At 36.7% G+C, this 19650-nt stretch overlaps 2 protein-coding genes across 4 annotated transcripts in view; both read right to left on the bottom strand.

Annotated features, from left to right (window-relative positions):
• Positions 1–14685, bottom strand: part of LOC107659419 (GTP-binding protein Di-Ras1-like) — a 19865-nt gene extending 5180 nt beyond the window's left edge. The window contains exons 1-2 of one of the 3 annotated variants that reach the window (XR_001630908.1): positions 14675–14685; positions 5641–5922 (exon numbers count right to left, since the gene is read on the bottom strand). The gene's annotated coding sequence lies outside the window, so the exon portion shown is untranslated. Of the gene's footprint in view, positions 1–5640; positions 5923–10096; positions 10111–14674 lie in introns of those variants that run through there. The other 2 variants (XR_001630909.1, XM_016448362.1) reach the window with 2 other exon arrangements.
• Positions 14686–14723: 38 nt separating this feature from the next.
• Positions 14724–18632, bottom strand: LOC107659369 (receptor expression-enhancing protein 6). The gene is made up of 5 exons (XM_016448279.1): positions 18299–18632; positions 17147–17240; positions 16837–16975; positions 15217–15385; positions 14724–15077 (listed from the first exon to the last, which is right to left on the bottom strand). The coding sequence occupies exons 1-5, from the start codon at positions 18414–18416 to the stop codon at positions 15043–15045; spliced, it is 555 nt and encodes a 184-aa protein (XP_016303765.1). The 5' UTR covers positions 18417–18632; the 3' UTR covers positions 14724–15042.
• Positions 18633–19650: the final 1018 nt, after the last annotated feature.

The following is a 19650-nucleotide window of genomic DNA, read 5'->3' as shown; positions in this document are numbered from 1 at the left end:
TGATCGGAGATATGACAAACAACAAGTGCTACTCTACTGCCCAAAAAACTCACGTTTGAATCATCAGTGGCAAATTCTCTAAATATAAAAAACGTACTTACAGTCTGTGAGTCAGAACAACCGGCATTGTAGTCTACTCTCCCAGGATCAGAAAACAGTCCTCCATAAAATGCGCTGGACACATCTGAATATTTGGGTTGAACTGTTCTGGAACAGTGTTGTAAATACAACTTAACCACTGATTTCTAGTCGTGTCCTCTTTTGGAAGGCCAACCAAAGTAGTTTCACTTTCACAACGAAACACAGCACCTTTACGACATGGCGGCGGCAGCGGCGGCGGCAACAACAATACTACGGCGAGAATAAAAGTTACGCCTTCTTTCTTTGCGTGAACATTTGGGCGGCGTTATGCAAATCTTCCCACATCGTGACGTAGACATGTGGGGGCGTGTTAGAACGAGCCATTTTAGGTAGGCGTGGTTGACTTTTAACTTTTATAAAGAATATCTCTTCGGATTTGAGACTTTAGTCTTTGCAACTTTACAGATCTTCTTTATGCACCAAGAGCTTGTAACACTCCAAAGAGAAAGGAAAAATTGAAATCGCATCATATGACCCCTTTAATATAAAATAATGAAAATATATTTTTTCCCCTGCAAATCCTCTAGCACTCACTTGTGACCCCTAATATCACATTGTAAAATGCTAAAGTACATTGTTAAGCATGACACACAGGAATGACAAGCAATATTTTTCATCAGTCTCCAAACATGTTGTTGAATGCTTGGTTCTATTTCTCACAATGAGTAGCCACGCCCTATAAAACCTTACTCCTCCAAAAAAAAAAACCCACAAATGTGTAAATTAAACATCACATTTATTCTGATTGGGTGTGATTGTGTCATGTCACATAGTGTACTGTATACAGAAAATTTTCTAGTGACTGGAAACACGTCATTACACGTCCTATTTAAATCCATTATGCTTTAAATATTTAACATGATCATAATGTATTTACTGGATATTTATCTCATTCAAAATTACAGGTATGAAACACAAACACGTTTAGAGATGCTTTGCCTCTAGACAGGACTCAAGTGGCTTTTCTGAAGAAAGAGACATAAGCCTTGTCATCCATCATGCTATTATGAAATCACAATGCAACTGTGCTTTGCCCTCAGACACTCTCTTGCTTTTGCTGCAGTTTATAGCAGTGCATTATTTATTGCCTCAGAGCCAAAACAATAACTCTAAACAGTTTTCTGCTCCTGAGCACACTAGCATTCAGACGTAAGCACTATGTATCTGTCTAAGAGTAAAAGAGGTTTTAGATTTTTTTTAAATAAGCTTTTATTTGTGCAATTTAATGTTCTCATTAATAATTTAGCTAAGACACAGACCATATCCATCAGTCAGAGAACCACAAACGCAAAACACACATCGAATTGTGTATAGATTATGCAGAAGCAAGCAAGAACACAATTTCCAGGCTTTACACCGATTTCAACCTCAGTAATCAATACCTCATTTTCACACAGCACAGCAGACGAGGGATACTGAGAGACACCTGCAATGAAACTACCACAGTTCTATCAAAGTTTCTGCTGAACTTCCATCAAAAAGAACAGATTAACCTGGTATGTGCATCACATATACTATTCATATGAAACTATATTAGTATGTGGCAGACATGACAGCCATTATATGTCTCAGAAATCTTGAGCTGATTAAAAAAACAGCTTTTTACAGGAACGCTGCAGTTGAAGTTTTTTTTTTTTTTTGGTAGCACATTATTTTTGATTCCAAGAAACCTGTTGTGATTTGATTATTTCATCATTACTGTTAAGTTTGCCATTTGCTCAGTGATTCACAGTGTCTGTATTCTCTCTACTAGTCTTTTTACAGTGATGTACATGCAACCTTATAAAAATAAATGCTCTTAAATTGGCATCTATAGTTTCCACCAAGAACATTTAAATTAATATTTCACCCAAAAAACAAAAATTCACTGAAAATGTATTCACTCTCATTTGGAGAAATTTAGCATTACATCACTTGCACACCAATGGATCCTCTGCAGTGAATGGGTGCCATCAAAATGAGAGTCCACCAACATATTAAAACTATTTTAAATTGTTGTCACTTGTAAACAGTACTTGATCTGTGCATATTTCTCTCCTGACTTTGACATTTCAGAAAGCAGTATTTTGGATAAAGAACATGTATTTTATTACAAACACACAACTATTCACTTCACAAGATGTTAATTGATGGACTAGAATCATGTGTATTACATTGTGTGAAGTGTGACATGTGGCCAAGTATGGTGATCCATACTTGGAATTAGTGCTCTGCATTTAACCCATCCAAAGTGCACACACACAGCAGTGAACACACACACACCGTGAACACACACCCGGAGCACTGGGCAGCCATTTTTCTGCTGCGGCGCCCGGGGAGCAGTTGGGGGTTCGGTGCCTTGCTCAAGGGCACCTCAGTCGTGGTATTGAAGGTGGGAGAGAGCGCTGTACATTCACTCCCCCCACCTACAATCCCTGCCGGTACGAGACTCGAACCCGCAACCTTTGGGTTACAAGTCCGACTCTCTAACCATTAGGCCACAACTTACTTGTGGATTATTGTGATGCTTTTATCAGCCGTTTGAACTCTCATTCTGACGGTACACGTTCACTGCAAGGGATCCATTGGTGAGCAAGTGATGTAATTCTAAATTTCTCAAAATCTGTTCCAATGCAGAAACAAACTCATTTACATCTTGGATGGCCTAAAACGTCAGTAAATTTTCAGCAAATTTTCATTTTTGCGTGAACTATTCCTTTAACATCAATCGAACCTTTCCATTGCACAAACACTTTTGGACAACACAGTGAAACAACTACACAGTGAAACTATCAATATCTTGTGTATGGGTCATCTAAATGTTCATACGGTAATTCACGAGTTATTTGAACTAAGCATTCTGCAAGTGCAAGGTTTCTTGAAAGATATTAATGCACAATACAGTGTTTTGAAAGTTGGCCAGCCTGTTATAAGTTTGTCAAAAACAAGTTTTGTGTCAAGGTTCTGAATTTGATATCAAGGTTCTGAAATTAGTGCCAAAATTATTGGGGGGAAAGTCTTTGTGAAACCAACAATTTCTCTCAAAGCTGGCTTCCCACCAAAAATGCTTCAGATTTTCATCCAGCATTATGACACCAGGCTACTTGCACTCAGGGCTTAAAGTACAGCGACATGCTTGGCAGGGTGCAGCAATCCCGACAGCAGTCAAGCTCTCATTCTCACAAGCCCCGGTGCCTCTCCCCCTCTCTCTCACACTCTGCGTGCTGTCAAATCAATGAGCAGAGGACACTGAGCCTTTGATCAATGCTAGTTTCTGGGGATTTCAGGCCTCTGACAGGCTGGTGCCCCCCTCTCGCCCCTCTTAGGTGTCACACTTGTTTCTGTGGTATGATTGATGTCAATCCTCCTTGGAGTGCTGGGTTATCTATTATATAAGTCCCTCACGGAAGGGCAGGATAGCTGCTGAGTTTATTAATGCTGTTACAGCGTCTTGGTACTCCAGCCAAACTCTATTACAGATTAAGTTTGGCACGAGGAGAGATTATAATGCATGTCCCTTATTCAAGGTTCTTCCAAGCTCTCTCACAGCAATGTGTTGATGCTGCCAGATTTGGGAATGACCTTGCTTTTACCGAAGTGAATGTGGAATATATCACTCAGACATTAGGATTCGAAAGGTAATGTTTGCTGAATAGCACACGGGCGCCGTGCCACATACTCTTAAACAATCACAGTAAATGGAAGTGCAGGCTTAGTATGCTGGCGGTTCTGTTCGCAAACCACACACTCCAGGGCCATGCAGAAGACAGAAACAACAGTATATAGACAAATGACCCTATTTGCTTTCTGGGCTTATTGTGAGTGAATCATTGGTGCTTGTCAGTCCAAAGAAATTAAACGTTCTTTGTAGTCTTAAATCAATATGTAATAATTTGCTGTTGTTTTGAACAACATTCCTTTTCTGCTGATTTCACATAGGCCTCGCTGGATAATGTTAACTATTAGCTAAAGGGTTATTTAGGAGCTATTTTAATAAACCTACATTTGGTCTGGGCAAGCGGTCAAGTTTTCCCCCTGTTGCTAGAAACTACACTTTCTAGATCCAAACAGCATCTTTCTTAACTGATGTCTGTTTAATGTTAATTGAATCTGTTTAACTGATTAAATTATTTATGAATGTATTATTATTAGTAGTAGTAGTATTATCAGATTTCAAATCACATACTTTTCCTTCTAAATGTCACATTATAGAAGAAAAAGGTTGTGAACCAGGGTGCGAATTGCTAAATTTGAATTCAATTGTAACTGAGTATCAAGCAGGATTCAGAATTGCAGTTTGTAAAGAAGAAAAATGTAAAGATGTAGAATTAAACAAACTGAAAATACTTTTTTTTTTTTTAAATAGGAATTACAATCTTTCCAACCAACCACTGACCGGTTTCCTGTAAACATTTTCCTAGTAGAATTCTGTATCTAAAAATGTCAGTGTGACACAAAAAATAGTTTTTGAAGCAATTATTAAATATTTTGAGAGGGTTACTACATTTAGCAGACATCGCAGTAGAATTGTGACGTCCCATAAAACAGTTACAAGTAAAAATTGCACTTACAGTTTAGAGAATCTTAAGAGTGTTTCAGAAAACGGGCCAAAGTGACTGAGAAAACTGTAAAAGAATGCATACTGTAGATAGATAGATTTTGTTTTTTCTGTTTCAAAAATTTCACATTTAATTCATTGTTCTACTTGCCGATTCCTCATAATTGTGAAATTTACCGAGTAACAATTTTGTTTCCACACTATTGTTTCAGTGTAGATAGATAGATAGATAGATAGATAGATAGATAGATAGTCAGATAGACAGACAGACAGACAGACAGCAATAGAACGATAGATAGATGCGCCTAGCTATTTTTGACCTGTGAGAACAACCCTTTAAAGTGAATCACTGCATTGGATTCCACAGGACGCTCATCAGGCCAAGTCCATTACCCTGAGTCTGCTCTAATCTAAGTGAGAAGCTTTGCAGCAAAATATACTGTCTAAAGAGCTGCTTTCTCTTTATCAGTCAAACCAGGCTTTCACTCTGCCATAAATGGCAGTTCCATTGTCATATCCCCATGGATACCAATGTTCTATTGAAGAAAAAAAGATTTTCAGTTCAGAAATGACTCTTATTCTGTGGAAATCAGATATGCCTCGCTTTACTGCATACTACAGGCACTGACAGGAGATGGAGAGTTATCTGCATGGGCACATTAGTGTTCACAGGCTGTGTGCACACTGAGTCTGAGACCAATGTCAGTGTCAGTGTTCTGGGAAATCAAACCAGAACAGGCGGTTGGTTACTGCATGCACAGACTGAAAGAGAAAGGGAGAATGGGATAAATAGGAAGAGAGAGGGGTACGGAAATGCAAAAATAGCCTTGGTGCCATTAAAAGCATGACTTAGTCTTGCTTAGACTTAGTCATGACTTTTTGAGAGGTCTGTTAGGAAGCAGAGTCTTAAAATTATTGGTGACCAAAGCCATATTCTCCATAAAGAGTATGAGCTAATGCCCTCGGGCAGGAGATATAGGGTTCCAATCTGTAAGCTGAAAAGATACAAATTTTCTCTAATTCCATTATCTGTCAAATTATTGAATAAGTGATTGAAATTGTTGTGTGGATGAGGGTAATGTGATGGGTAACATGTAATGTTGGTGTATTATTAGGATTGTGTAGGAATTATATATGTTTTGGAATGGTGTACATTTTTTGGGTTTTTTTTGTATGTTTGATCTGCTCTCCCGGTTGCCTAAGACAAATTTCTCCTAAGGGAGACAATAAAAGAGAAACTTAAACTTAGTATATGTCATTATCTTTTTCTTGTGGTGCAAATAAAAGCTAAGCAGATAGGGTTTTTGTAACTGTGATCAAAACTGATATTTCTAAACAATAACCACGTCAAACAAAAAGGGGGAAAACAGATCAATGAGCATGCATATAAATATAAGTGTTTCTTTTGGTTGCTGTTCAGATATAATATCCAGATGCATTGCAATAATGAAAAAAAAAATGTATATAAGGAACTAAAAGAGATAGTTCACCCAAAAATTAACATTATGTCACCATGTTATTGTCTTGTCCTGACTTGTATTCTATGAATTCTGAATTTACATCTCAAAAAACTTTTTTTTGTATTAAATAAAAAAAAAGGTAATTGTGAAAGGTAAATGTGTTTTATCTCACAATGCAAATGTTATCGTGCAATTCTGAAGCAAAAAGTCTCAACTGTTAGATATAACCTCAAGAATACTAGCCAGAACTGTGAAATAAAAAGTTGCAATTACCTTTTTTTGTTTGTTTTTTATTCCGTGGCGAGGGGAAAACAGAATTGTGAGATGTAAAATCGGATTTTAAAAAAAGTCAGAATTGTGAGATGTAAACTTAGAATTGCAAGGAAAATAAAATGTGAATTGTGAGATAAAAAGTCACAGTTACCTTTTTTATTTTGTTTATTCTGTGGCGAAAACAGGCTTCCATACAAACCTGTATGGCTTTCTCTTTCTTTTAAGATATCTTCCTCTGTGTTCCACAGAAAAAAGAAAGTCATACAGGTTTGGAATGACATACGGGTGAATAAATAATGACAAAATTTTCATTTGTAGGTGATCTATCCATTTAAATTATTAATTTAAATGCAAAATGCCCAACACAGTTATTATTGTAACTAAATCACTGCTGGGTCTTAATGCCACAGATGTGCGCTTTTGTATCATACAGTGTTTACAGTATAGAAGCTAAAAATTTGGACTCATAGGGGGAGCAGGGCTACAGCCTAAAAATACCCCATTTACCATCTGCCATCTCTCTGCACCAAATGTTGCTGGATTAGCCCAGACTCACTCATTCAGCTGTGCAAGGGCATGAGAAAATGTCTAGATCTAAAACAGATTTGTAAATAAATATTGGCTTGACTAAATCTAACACTCGCCTTCACAGCAGTCAGTTGGGCCTAAACAGATTCTATTAATTAATCGTGGGAATTTTCAATACAATACATTTCCAATGTCAAAAATCATAATTTATGCATATACTTACAGCTAAATTAACCCTATAGAGCATATTTAATAAACACTTGACATGTTAGAGTCCAAAGTCTACTTAAAGGAATTTTTAAAGGTTTTTAAGTGCACTTAAAAATGAAATTCTGTCATTAAAAAAATCAACTGTTTTTGTTCATACAATTAAAGTCAAAGTTTAAAATAACATTGGACTCAAGAACTTGAACATGCATTTGGCCTTCGGCTAGTCCGGTTGCTTAGTCCCTTTTCTCCATTAACTGCTATACCTTGAATTAATTGTTAATAACAATGCAGCTCAAGGCAGGAATTTTCTCGGCTTAACTGGTGAGGTTAAGTGGGTGGTAAATGTCTATGAGTTTATATACTTAATCAGTTAATCTCAAATGAGCATGCCTATTAAATTCATCATAAGTTTTTCATAGTCTTTATGAGTGTGAAACAGTCACATGGCTTGATCTCTACCCTTTGAGCTATCTTCCAGATAAACTTTTGAAAAAAAACTAATTACTTAACACAGATTTAGACAGATTTCTAACAGGGGTGTAAATCAGATGTTTCATCACGATATATGATCTGACATCGATTCATTCAGCAAGCAATGCAATATTTGCTTATACCTCAAAACATGCTGTGATACAACCTGTGATTAATATAATCGATATTATGTGCCATTTTTACAAAACCATATATATATATATATATTATGCGTTGCATCATTTCATCATATTGTTAGTCATTTGATTGATGCATCAATCCATATTGGTGTATTATTTCAACTCTAATTTCTAATTTCTCTGAAAACAACCATTCATTTCCTTGTTTAAATCACACAGCAGGTTGTGGCATCTAAGTAACATTAGTTTTCTAATGTTATATGCTGCATCTGTCAATGAGTGCACACAGAAGCAAAGCCTCATGATACTCGACTAAAAGAAGAAAACTGTCTCTGCCTGATCGCAGAGTTTTTAGGAGCAGCAGAGAGACCAATCTGTCGCTATAGATTTCTAAGAGAGAAGAACAGTTCTAATAAAGTAAACACACCAGGATAACACTTGAGCCCCCTCAATACAGCAAAACACTCTTAAAGGTGCACTCAGTACCCTATGCCTTTACATAGTGCACTATTTGAGGGGACATCTGTAGTCAACATTATCAAGTGCACTCATTTAATCCCACAATGCACCTCAATTGTGAGTGTACAACCAATGCACACTCAAAGGCTATAGCTGCCAAAGCAGGGGTTCTCAGCTCTGACCCTTGAGCTCCATTTTTCTTGCATTTTAGCTCTACTCAAACACACCTGAACAAGCTAATCAAGGTCTTCATAATTGCTAGAAAGTTTGATCAAGGTTGGAGCTAAACTTTGGAAGTGGACCTTGAGAGACAGAGTTGAGAACCCCTCTGTTAAAGAATACCCAACCACAGAAAGTTGCAACGAATTAATTCTTGCATCTCGCGAGAAGATGGTGTCCATGGCAGAGTAATGTAGGGAATAGTGAATGAGGGGGATATTTCGGATACATCCTAAGTTTTTGTTTATCTCTTATTTGTCCAAATGTATGAGCAGTTTTGTTGCAAAACAAAGACTGTTGCACTCTATTGCATGATAGGACTGGTCATGTGATGTCAACATGGGGCATCCACCTCCACCAACATGGGGGTGACCCCCTCCATGTGAAACAAAACCTTTTTTTTTTTTCTAGAAATCAGATATGGCTTAAGTTGTCATCTCACGTTATTGTACATAAGCTTTATAACATTTCTTAAATGTACAGCTAATTTGTTTCTCTGCAAAACATTTTAATTAGCAAATAATGACTAAGTGCACCTTTAAATGCCATTACACCATGGGCCAGATGAGGTGAGTTTGTCTAAAAGGCTTTAAACATTACTACTGTTACTACTTCTGTTACTAATAAAAGCATAGGCTACTGGAAAAGTGCTTTGCCCTTTCTCATTCAGCTTGTTCCAGCATTCTATTATTGCATCTGGTGCAATACTACTAAAAACTAACGCACACCTAGAATTAGTCTCCATATAAATTGCTGCATTAGATTCCATTATGAGCGCAGCCTGCATCATCTTCCGCAACAAGACTACCATGCATTGGCTCTATACGATTATATATTATTATACTAATGCATCCAAGACGACGTCAGCAGCGCGCGGATCCTCTTTCTCGATGTTCACGTTGCACAACCAAATCTGACTCTTTATCCCACTATACGTTCAGCCGTTTAGTCATCAAAAATCTCCGTATCATTCCATGAAAGGCCTTTTTAATGATGCAAAGTGACATGAATATACATATATTTCCAATTAAATGGATGACTGATCCTGTGCATACTGGTTTACTGTTTGTCGCACACACTCGTACATTTATCAAACACTGAAAATGTAAGCTGGCTATGTGGAAAGCCCTAGCGCGTCTAAATGGAAATCACCACGGTCTCTAAGACTGCAGACAGTTTGCACGCATGTATCTTATACATTTTATATCACCACGGGGCCGGTTGTTGGACAGAGGAGTAAATGAGTTCAGCATCACTATATCATACGCAGCCCGTTTCATTCATAAAGAAGCGGCTCTCCATAGCACTTGTGGTGATTCACATGCCTTCTTTCGGCTATATGTAGGTAAAGCCACAGCCACGTTTTATTTAGAATCGTGTTCAATTCTCAACATTTCCGTTTTCGTTACTATTTGTTGTTAAAGCAAATGCCATTATGACAGTTATGGTCAGTGCAGCTAACGCATGATTTCCACACAATACAGAAAATGCTGCAAGTATTCATTCAGCAGGCAAAGTCTAACTGAAATCTGTGTAACGCTTGTCCGGGTGGCTTATGCTGTGCGTGCACTATAAAAAATTAAAAGACACAATATACCAAAGGCACTATGAATGAATGAATTGATTTCATACGTCGGCGTGCGATTCGACTCACCTACCTGAACTTAACGTAGCCTATCCCGCGTGACTGATCTTTGACTGACAGCACAGATGAATGGCAGCCTGCGCTAATAAGGTACTAAAGCATTTTAGACTAATAATGAAGACGTGATAGAGTCCAATCTCAACGGCAGTCCTCTCTCTCCCTCTCTCTGTATCGCACTCACTCACTCACTCACACACACACACACACACACACCCTCCTCCTCAGAATCTCCACTTGCTTCAGATATGGTGGGAGAGTTTTTACATATTGCCTACAGGAGGTAGACAAAATAACAAAAGAACCTAACAATACAGTGCAGTCTCTCATTTTACTGAATTATAATGAAGCCTATTCTTAAAATTCAGTACACATTCATATTAAATTATTTTATATGTCAAGCACTGAAACTTGAATATGTTAGAAAGATGTGTTTCATATTGTAAAACACAAATATAAAAATGTAAATATCAAATTTACAAAAATATATCAAATGTAAATGTTTAAATCAATTATTTTAAATAAATGCATTTAAAAATAAATTGAAATACCCTTAAAAGTAAATGTAAATAAATATATTTCGTTTTTAAATAAACACTTACATTTAAATAAACATTTGAAAGTTAATTTAAGTAAATATATTTTAAAATAAATGTAAATAAACATTTTAAATAAATTAATATAATGAAATAAACATGTTTAAATACATTGAAAAACATTTAAAAATAACTGACAAACAATTTCCGTTTCCTCGGACTGCAACTACGGCAGAACCGTTTTAAAGGTGCCTCAAATACTGTGTACTCAAGAGATTGCAATATACATTCTAAGTGTCTTAAATAGAGTTTTTTCAGAGGGTTCTGGCAGTGTGATAATCTGAGGGATCCCCAAATGGTGTATCAAGTACTTTTTAATTTTTACAGGTTTTTAATTTTACAAGTTTTGTGTTCCCTCTCGCTGAGCCTGGAGGTGTTTTGGCTGTGGCTAACAAGGCAGACCGAAGAATGTTAGTCCCTGTCACAGTCTGAATCTTTGTGTTGAATCTTAGCGGATAATGGTGCAGAGTTCCTTGAGGCAATTCAGATTTCTTTGACTGACAGCTAGATCTTGTAAGGGTGGCCCATCTTATTCTCAACTTTATTCCATAATCTTTCACAAGACATTCCCATTAAAGTAACTGACAGAATATTGTGTAAAAGCCTGTATAATACTTAATAGGTATGCACAATTACACAGTATCAAACAAAGACCTCACCAAGTAAAGAACTCAGATCAGTAAGGATTAAATCTGCATAAACTGACACTGGGAGTTCATTAAACATGCAGACTCTTTTTGTGTGGAGAGATGGAGGCAGTAGACAACCAAATATAATCACAATAGACAGGCTGGGGTATACAGTTTGATAATAGCTTGCAGGAAGCAGGAGGAGCACACGGATATTAGTCACCTCACAATAATGCCTGTATATTCAGTACTCTCCCATGCTTTTATTTCTTTCCCTTGCAAATAAAAAGAAATTAAATGGTGAAAAGCCATGTCAAATTCTAAGCAACAACAACACAGAAAATTTGTTTAGGCTTTAGAGCAGATGATTTAAGTAAGTGATGTTTATTTCTGGGAGATATTTAGACATTTACATTTAAGATAATCTACAGTGGGCAAAGATAGTTTTATGCATTGAAGTTTCTCTCTACAAATGTAGTACAATGTGATTAACTAATTAAAGATTCTGATTAACTGTTGGTATGTCTTGACAGATTACATCAGACATCACATTAAGTCCACAGTACGGTTTGTCTCCCTCCTCCTATAAGAATCAGTACTACATTGTCAAAAACGGATAATAATATATTCAGAAACAGAGCAAAGGCAACACTAGGTATACATTATCATTAATACTCATATTTCAAGGTGTCATGGAAGTTTCTGACATCCCTTTCGATTATCCCTTGCCTGAGCCTTTATCTCAAAATGTTTAAAGACAACTACTGTTGATCCTGCTCTTAAAAAAAATAAAAACCAACGTTTAAATGAATAAAATGCTTCATCATTATTATCATGGCTCATAATACGGTTTACTTCCTGCTGTAACAGGTGCACAGAGAATGCCATCTCCACTAGCATTCACAAAGTCCTCTTACAATAAAAAAGTAACCCGAGAATGCTGTTCCACTACAGCTCAGCTTTTAACATGACTAAACAATCAGTCAGAGCTTTACACCCTTGTTTACTTCTTGCTCGGAGTCCCAGTGGTACACTTGAACTCCCACTTGCACTACAACTGTTGCCTTCCTTGAACAAATATTGCATATACTCAAGTGTCATCGCCCAATTAAACACTGTACACACTCTGTGTTATGGCAGATACTTGACCTCTGTATTTGCACAGCCTGCTCTTGCATATTAATATCCAAATGCATACACTTTAAGACAAAAGGTACAAAGCTGTTTAGTATTTAACATATTAGTATTATAAATATTACGTTAGTATCTTTTGAAATGGTACCACACGATACCTTTTTTCAGAAAGTGTAATTATTTCCATTATATATGTCAAATTTCATTGTGTGTGTATATTGATATATAGATTGTACATCTACATCTTGTCTTCATTAATGCTGTAAGGAAATAGTACTGTAATAGACTATAATAGACACTTTTACATATATCAACACCAAAGTTTGTTAGTGTTTTTTTTTTAAAGGGATCTTCAATAAGTTACTTAAATTATTTCAAGATTATAGACAATTAAGGCTTCACAAATGCCACAAAGTACATTCTTATCTATATTAATCATTCACAACTTTGAAAATGCGGCCTTTTGCTGTGTGTGAGCCATGTGACAGGTACAGTAAAAAGAGCAAAAGTACACATTATCTATTGATTACTGCTTCCAATATTTCCTGTTATAAAGAATGACTCATGAAGCAATGGCCTGTTTTCTTTTACAGAAACTTGTAGCTTGAGGAGGTATAATTATTCTTCTCAGGTTCAGCATTCTGAAAGGGTGTAAAATGGCTTCATATTTCTGTCTACTATGGAAAAAACTGATTAACATAACAGCTTTGTTGCATAACAGCTCAACAACCAAAAGGAAATATTATACTGTGTTTTCTAATATACCCATGTAGTGCTTTGATACCCTAACTGTTTAATATTACACTGCTAATACAGAGTTATTCATAGCAAGGCTAAAACTGGATATAAAAAAAACAAGACCTAAGTGAAGCTAAAAGTGTGGCGTTTAGTCAAACAACTCTAGGCTCACTCATATTCTTACTGTAATTCTGCATAAACAGAAACATTGTGTTTTGGACAACAGTTTAAAATAAACTACACTGTCCAGTGTCCACTGCATGTATACTGTATTTCCAAGCTGCCCTACTTGCATTCATGGAGTCCATTTTTTGGGTCTCATTTTTTAACATAAACCCACAATACAACAATGAACCAACTACTCAAACAGCAATCTTCAAAGTCAGCCCCTGACCCCTATAGTTACCGGTTTCAATTTTTCATGACATCTCCTTTGAGTCGTACCCTCAATCTGCACTGCACTCCATTTCGGAGTTCCCAGGAGGTACTTTTAATGCCCCCTTAAGTCAGATTTCCGACTCAGAAACTCAGGGGACCTCAACTTAAATGGGACATCAGATGCCCATTTTCCACAAGTTGGTATGATTCTTTAGGGTCTTCATGAAATGTCTGTAACATACTTTGGTTAAAATTCCTCAGTGGTCGTGTAAAAACAACACCCTCTTTACCGTGTCAAAACACAGCTCTGTTCACAGCAACCCGTTTCGGTGCATGACTCAGACAGCCAATAACAAACTGGCTGAGTGTTTTCTTTTCAGCTTTTCTGAGCTGGCAGACACAACAGAAACCAAACTAATCTAAATACAAAAAAAAGGCTAGAAAAAGTGAAAATTTCATCCGATGTTCCCTTTAAGAATCCAAAATGGCTGCTCAGTGCATCAACAGTAAGTGAAAACGTCGTAATATATAGTAGTAACATTTATTTGCACTTTGTGTCTGAAATCAATTATGTCTCAATGTCTGCACTTTTTATGTGCTTTTATTGACTGGTACTGCTACTTATGGATGTGTACATCTTGGTTTTCCGACTTGTGTACTGAAACACGGTTATCTCGGGTATAATGTCATTCCCAAGCTCTGACATCTGAGGCAAATGGAACACAGACAAGGTGAGCCCTCAAGCCCAGGCAGTGCAGCAGGCAGGGCGAGACGTGACGTACACTCAACTACTTCGATCACTGGAGCCATAAGTGGGCCACCTAAGACTCCAAAACAAAACTGATCCTACAGGCCACAACTTCAAACGTTCAAGGCCACAAATGAAAATACCTGCAGCTCAGGATCAGCGGTCTGTTCAAACCTAAAGGCACATTACAGAAAGGGAGATATGATACATGGACAAGCACATTGATGCATGAGTTTCACACCCTTAGTTATCATCCACGTGCGCTCCAGAACCAGCAAATTCACCATCATATATGTTTGTCAAGGTTAAAACAAATACACTAAAAAAGACAACATTATAAAAGATAAGCCTATTTAACTTTTAAGAGAAACAACTTAAAAGTTCCAAGTAATTTTGCACAAAAAAAAAAAACAATACAAATTTGGAGAACATGCTTAATATTTAGGCATAGATCTTTCCAGTTTTATTTATTAAAAGACAGCGACTTCAACATTTCTTTCATTGCTCAAAGTTCTAAAATATAGGATGAATACAAAACAGAAATGTGAAATTAAATTAAATAGTATCCCAAGAACATTTAAAGGCTATTTTTGGCCTGACTGTGCTGCCTGGCTCAGATGCAGTTAAGAATAATTTCAGTGGGGTTAGTGACTTAAACATTATGATAGTCAAAAAATAAAAAGGCAAATGTAAACACAAGGCTCCTGGTAAAATGATTCTTCATATCTCCACCTGCGAATCATTTATTCTTATCACTGTTCAGCAATGTGAAGCCTGTTGGAAAAAGGCAGAGGAAAACAGACCTTGAGTTGGATCATGCAAACATCAATGCAAAACTAGATGAATAAGTCAAGTATTACTTAAGACACAACCACTGATGATAGATTTCTGATGACAGGACACCATGGTTTACCTTCCTTTGCCATACTCTCGGCTGCACTCTTGGCCTTTCCACTCAAGTCACTGACAACGTTGTCGAATGCTGCTTCATGTTTGAGGAAGAAAGGTCTCACCACACGTGTGTATATGATTTGAGAGCCATTCCATGAGACTGGAGCCATGCACCACAGCAGAAACAGGCACTGAAATACATACATGTCAGCTTCACATTTGCTGCCACTGTGTTCAAAAATACAATGTTGTGCATGGCATATTTAATTTTGATAAATTCACATTAAAATTATCAACAGTAAAGATTTCTATTTCAAATAAATGCTGTTCTTTTATATTTGCTATTTGGACTTTCTATCCAAGACTGAAAAAAAATTATCAGTTTCCAAAAAACTTAAGCAGCAGGACTGATTTCAACATTTATAATAATAATAAATGTTACTTGAGCACCAAATCAGGATGATGTGATGCTGAAGACTGGAGTAAATGGCAGCTGGAAATTCAGAGCTGCCATCAAAGGAATAAATTCGTTTTTAAAATATATTAAAATATAAACCAATTATTTCAATTGTAATATTTCACCATTTCACATAATATTACGGTTTTAATAAGTTCAATTTAAATAAATTAAATTAATAATACACCCTTGGTGAGCATAAGACAAATAATAATTTGTATTCCCAAAAATACTACTAAAGTAGTAAGACAAAGATTAAAGAAAATCCAAATTCTTGAAAAGAATCTCCTTAAAAATCATTGTACATTCATTCTAAAAATGTTAGGATAACTTGTCATAAAATAAAGATAAGATATTTTATTTACTGGATTATTGCATATGAATTGTTATAATTAAGCACTAAAACATAACACTATAATGCTTGTTACAACAACTAGGGATATACACAAGTTCTCTGAAGTGTCACCAAAGTTCAAAATACCATGATATAATCAGATAACGCCAAAGTCATGTGATTATTTTTCTTTAGAAGGAAATTCTTAAGATGTTCTTAGGAAAATATGATCACTTTTCAGGAAGTACACGTAGGAACATTCATGCAAGCATCTTGGAATTTAACCAAGAAATGTCTTAATATCTTTCTTAAGAATTTTGTGAATCCTGCCCCTGTAAACTTTTTACTGTTTTTGTGCTCAAACAATCGCTTGACCTTGACATACAATTCACCTACCTCATGTCAAGCTAATTAATACATGCTTTAACATCTATTCTAAGCACATCCACATCAAACTCTCCAAATGTAATGGACTTATCATGCCATAGTGAACATCTAATTAAGAAAGCTTTTTAATCAGGAAACTGAAATTGGAAAAAACGCATGCATATCATTTAAGATCTCAGCTCAACTTAGTCAGCTGCTAGTTCATTTGTATAAATTGGCTTTAAAGCACTCAGTCAAATTTAGAACAAGGATCAAAATTGAAATGAGGCTGTTGGTCGAGTTGGCAGTTAGTCAGGCATACTAAATATACACTATGCAAACCTCTCAGCATGACCTACATACAAATACATTTACGGTCCTCCAACAGCAAGCTAACATGGAATGGTTTTCAAAACAGATATCCAAAATACATGCAAATACACTCAAGCATAAATGAAATATATGTTGATACCAAAACACCTTACCTTCCCAGCATAGTAAAAGGGAAACCAAAAGAGGAAGATATCAGAAAAAAATTCAGCCACACTGAAGAGTCCATAAACCACCCAGTAGGTTAGCCATTTGGTGTCATCTTCTTTATTGCTACTCTCAATGGCTTTGATGCTGCATGAGGAACAGAATGACATGTGAAAACAGGGCAGTCAGTGTGGGTTGCTCTCATTATTGTGCTTCCTAAATGCTGTGCAAACACATATGCAGGGTTCTCCAGGTCTAGCATCTGCACCAATATGCATACTAGACATTTGTGAAATTTGACATGTCACACAAACTTACGAGGCATACGCTGGGTATGCGAAACCAATCAAGTTGCAGAGGAGGGAGGCACCATATCCAAATAACAGATAGAGTGCCACAATAGATACTGCACCTGCAGAACAAACAAGACACATGATCACTGCCATTATTCAAATGAAGAAGGGCATTTAGGAGTACTGATGACATTGTGTTTGGTGTCAGTGTTGACACTTAACAGGATGGAAGAAGCACAGACAAAGGCTGTCTATTTGTTTATGTGTGAACATAAGGGAAGTTTTCTTAGTCTAGACACTGCAATTCTGCACAGACACTTGAGGACATACTACATGTTTAAAAATATCCCTTGGGAGTGGCTATTGGTAGAAGACACCACACATTAGACATTTCAAGTAACCAGTCAATGCAGTTGAACAATTGCACGGATAACTGGCACTTCATAGATCATTTGTTTGATGTTTTTCAAACCAGCATGTTTTTTTTTTAATCTTAAAACAAAGAGCAATAACAAATGGGCTAAATAGATGTAAATGCAACAGGAAAATGACAGATATCCCTCGGGGGTGGGGGCTGTTCGTACGGCATCTGTTCTTGTCACACATACACACGCGAAGTATTTGTAAATTACTCCTTTTTCATTCGAAGCTCTTTGATGAATCGGGTGAACCGATTCTCAAAACCGGTCTGAACTATTCAACGAAGCGAACTGAATCAGTTTAAGTGGTTCCAGGGTCAACAGTTTATCGACTCAATGAACCGCGAACTGTCTTTTAATAACAAAATTATCTAAAATATTTTCTAAACAACAATGTTCAAAATTCTTGATTTGTTCAGAACCAGCAGTTTAAAAAGAACCGCTTCGGAAAAGTGACTTGGTCTTTCCTGGTCTTATCAGTATGACTCCCAGAGCACTTAGCACTCATTTGCAACATTCACCAAGCCTTTACATATGGGTGACAGTAACTTAAGTCACGTGTTAAAATAAACTCATACTTTTCTTAAGAAAATCAATATTCGATGGTAATGTTTACAAAGAAGAACATTTAAACTCTCGCAAACCCAATAAAGCCTAAACTGATTGCCAACACAGCTTAAATTCATAACGTACGCCTTATATTCCTGACTAAATCATTAAAGTTGCTTCCAAACCAAAGATGAAAACCAGTCACATACCTGTTGCAGTGTACTGTTTCTTAACTCCAGTTTTTTCCTCTAAAACCGCTAGAAAATCCGTTACCACATTCTTCTGCTTAAAAAACGCTTCGTAGCGTTCTGTAACAGTATTTAACATGTTGTCCTTCCTCGTTTATAGTATAGCCGAATGTAGTGACCAAGACCAGAATTGTAAACAGTTTTCCAAACCAAGAAAACTAACACTGTACTTTCGTAAAGTTTGTCCCCTCGCAGCAGCAACAGCAGCAGCAAGCACAGCACTGGCTCATAACAGGCTGGCACTGCGCGGCTGCGCACACAATCTACGGCGACCAATAGAATCAATACAAACACATGATTCCACCCCTCACAGGTGATTATGATTCTGCTGAAATGTGCTTTTGACTGAGAGCATGATAGCTTTGTTGGAGAGCCTGTCTTTTCAGAAGAACAAAACGTGCGCTCCTACTATTTCCTCACCGTTTACCCCGTTAACTGCAGCCGTGGTTGTAGGCCTATGAGCTGAATGCCAATAAATTAATATTTCTAAATTAAATTTTGAATATTTAAGGCCAATCCAAAAGGCTATTTCGCTATGTGTTCCCTCAGACTACAACGGCATAACTTGTCCTTGTGTTGTCATGTCATCTCACGTAGAAACGTAGTTGGGGGGGGGGGGCAGACACATCTGTTTCAAAATTCACGTTTGAGTTTTGTTTGTATGTGATGTTATATTGATTTTACTCATAAATTCAAAACCACCATCAGAAAGACCCACAGGAGATTCAAAGGGAACCCATATGGCTCTGATAGGTTGATATCTTTAGCCTATTAACAGCTATAGGGCTATATAAAATTAAGGCATCTTACATAATGTCAATATCAAAAAATCTGTCAATATGCCACTAATCTTTTTAAAACACCTATTAACTGGGTTTCATAAAATGTATGCACTTGGTTTAGCTGTTTATTCCAAACACATCTGGCATTTTTAAAGTTTGCCAGGGGAGGGCGCTCTCCTCTTGGTTGACAATGTCCAGCTGTCTGCGTGCCGTTGGTCTAATTTTAACAGTGTTGTATGTTAAAATGAGTACGTTAACAATGTTTGCTCTTTTAGGTGCTGCATAAATGTTTTGACTGAACGTCTACACGTTCATTTATTAAATTAGTTCAGCGAAGACAGGACATCTGGTAGGCCTAAAATGACACACATGAGAGGTTTCATGATTGAGTGCCCTTTAAATAACAATAAATTGTAACAGCCATTAATAATTGCCACAATAGTAGCCTATAATTATGTGTCATTCGGAAAATGCTTTCATTTGCCATCATACTATCATAGTAGATCTGATCAAACGTCAACATCTAACTAA

The sequence above is a fragment of the Sinocyclocheilus anshuiensis genome, unplaced genomic scaffold (assembly GCF_001515605.1).
Source record: "Sinocyclocheilus anshuiensis isolate Anshui unplaced genomic scaffold, SAMN03320099.WGS_v1.1 scaffold940, whole genome shotgun sequence".
Taxonomy (NCBI): Eukaryota; Metazoa; Chordata; class Actinopteri; order Cypriniformes; family Cyprinidae; genus Sinocyclocheilus; species Sinocyclocheilus anshuiensis.
This window is presented reverse-complemented; position numbering and strand designations above follow the sequence as displayed.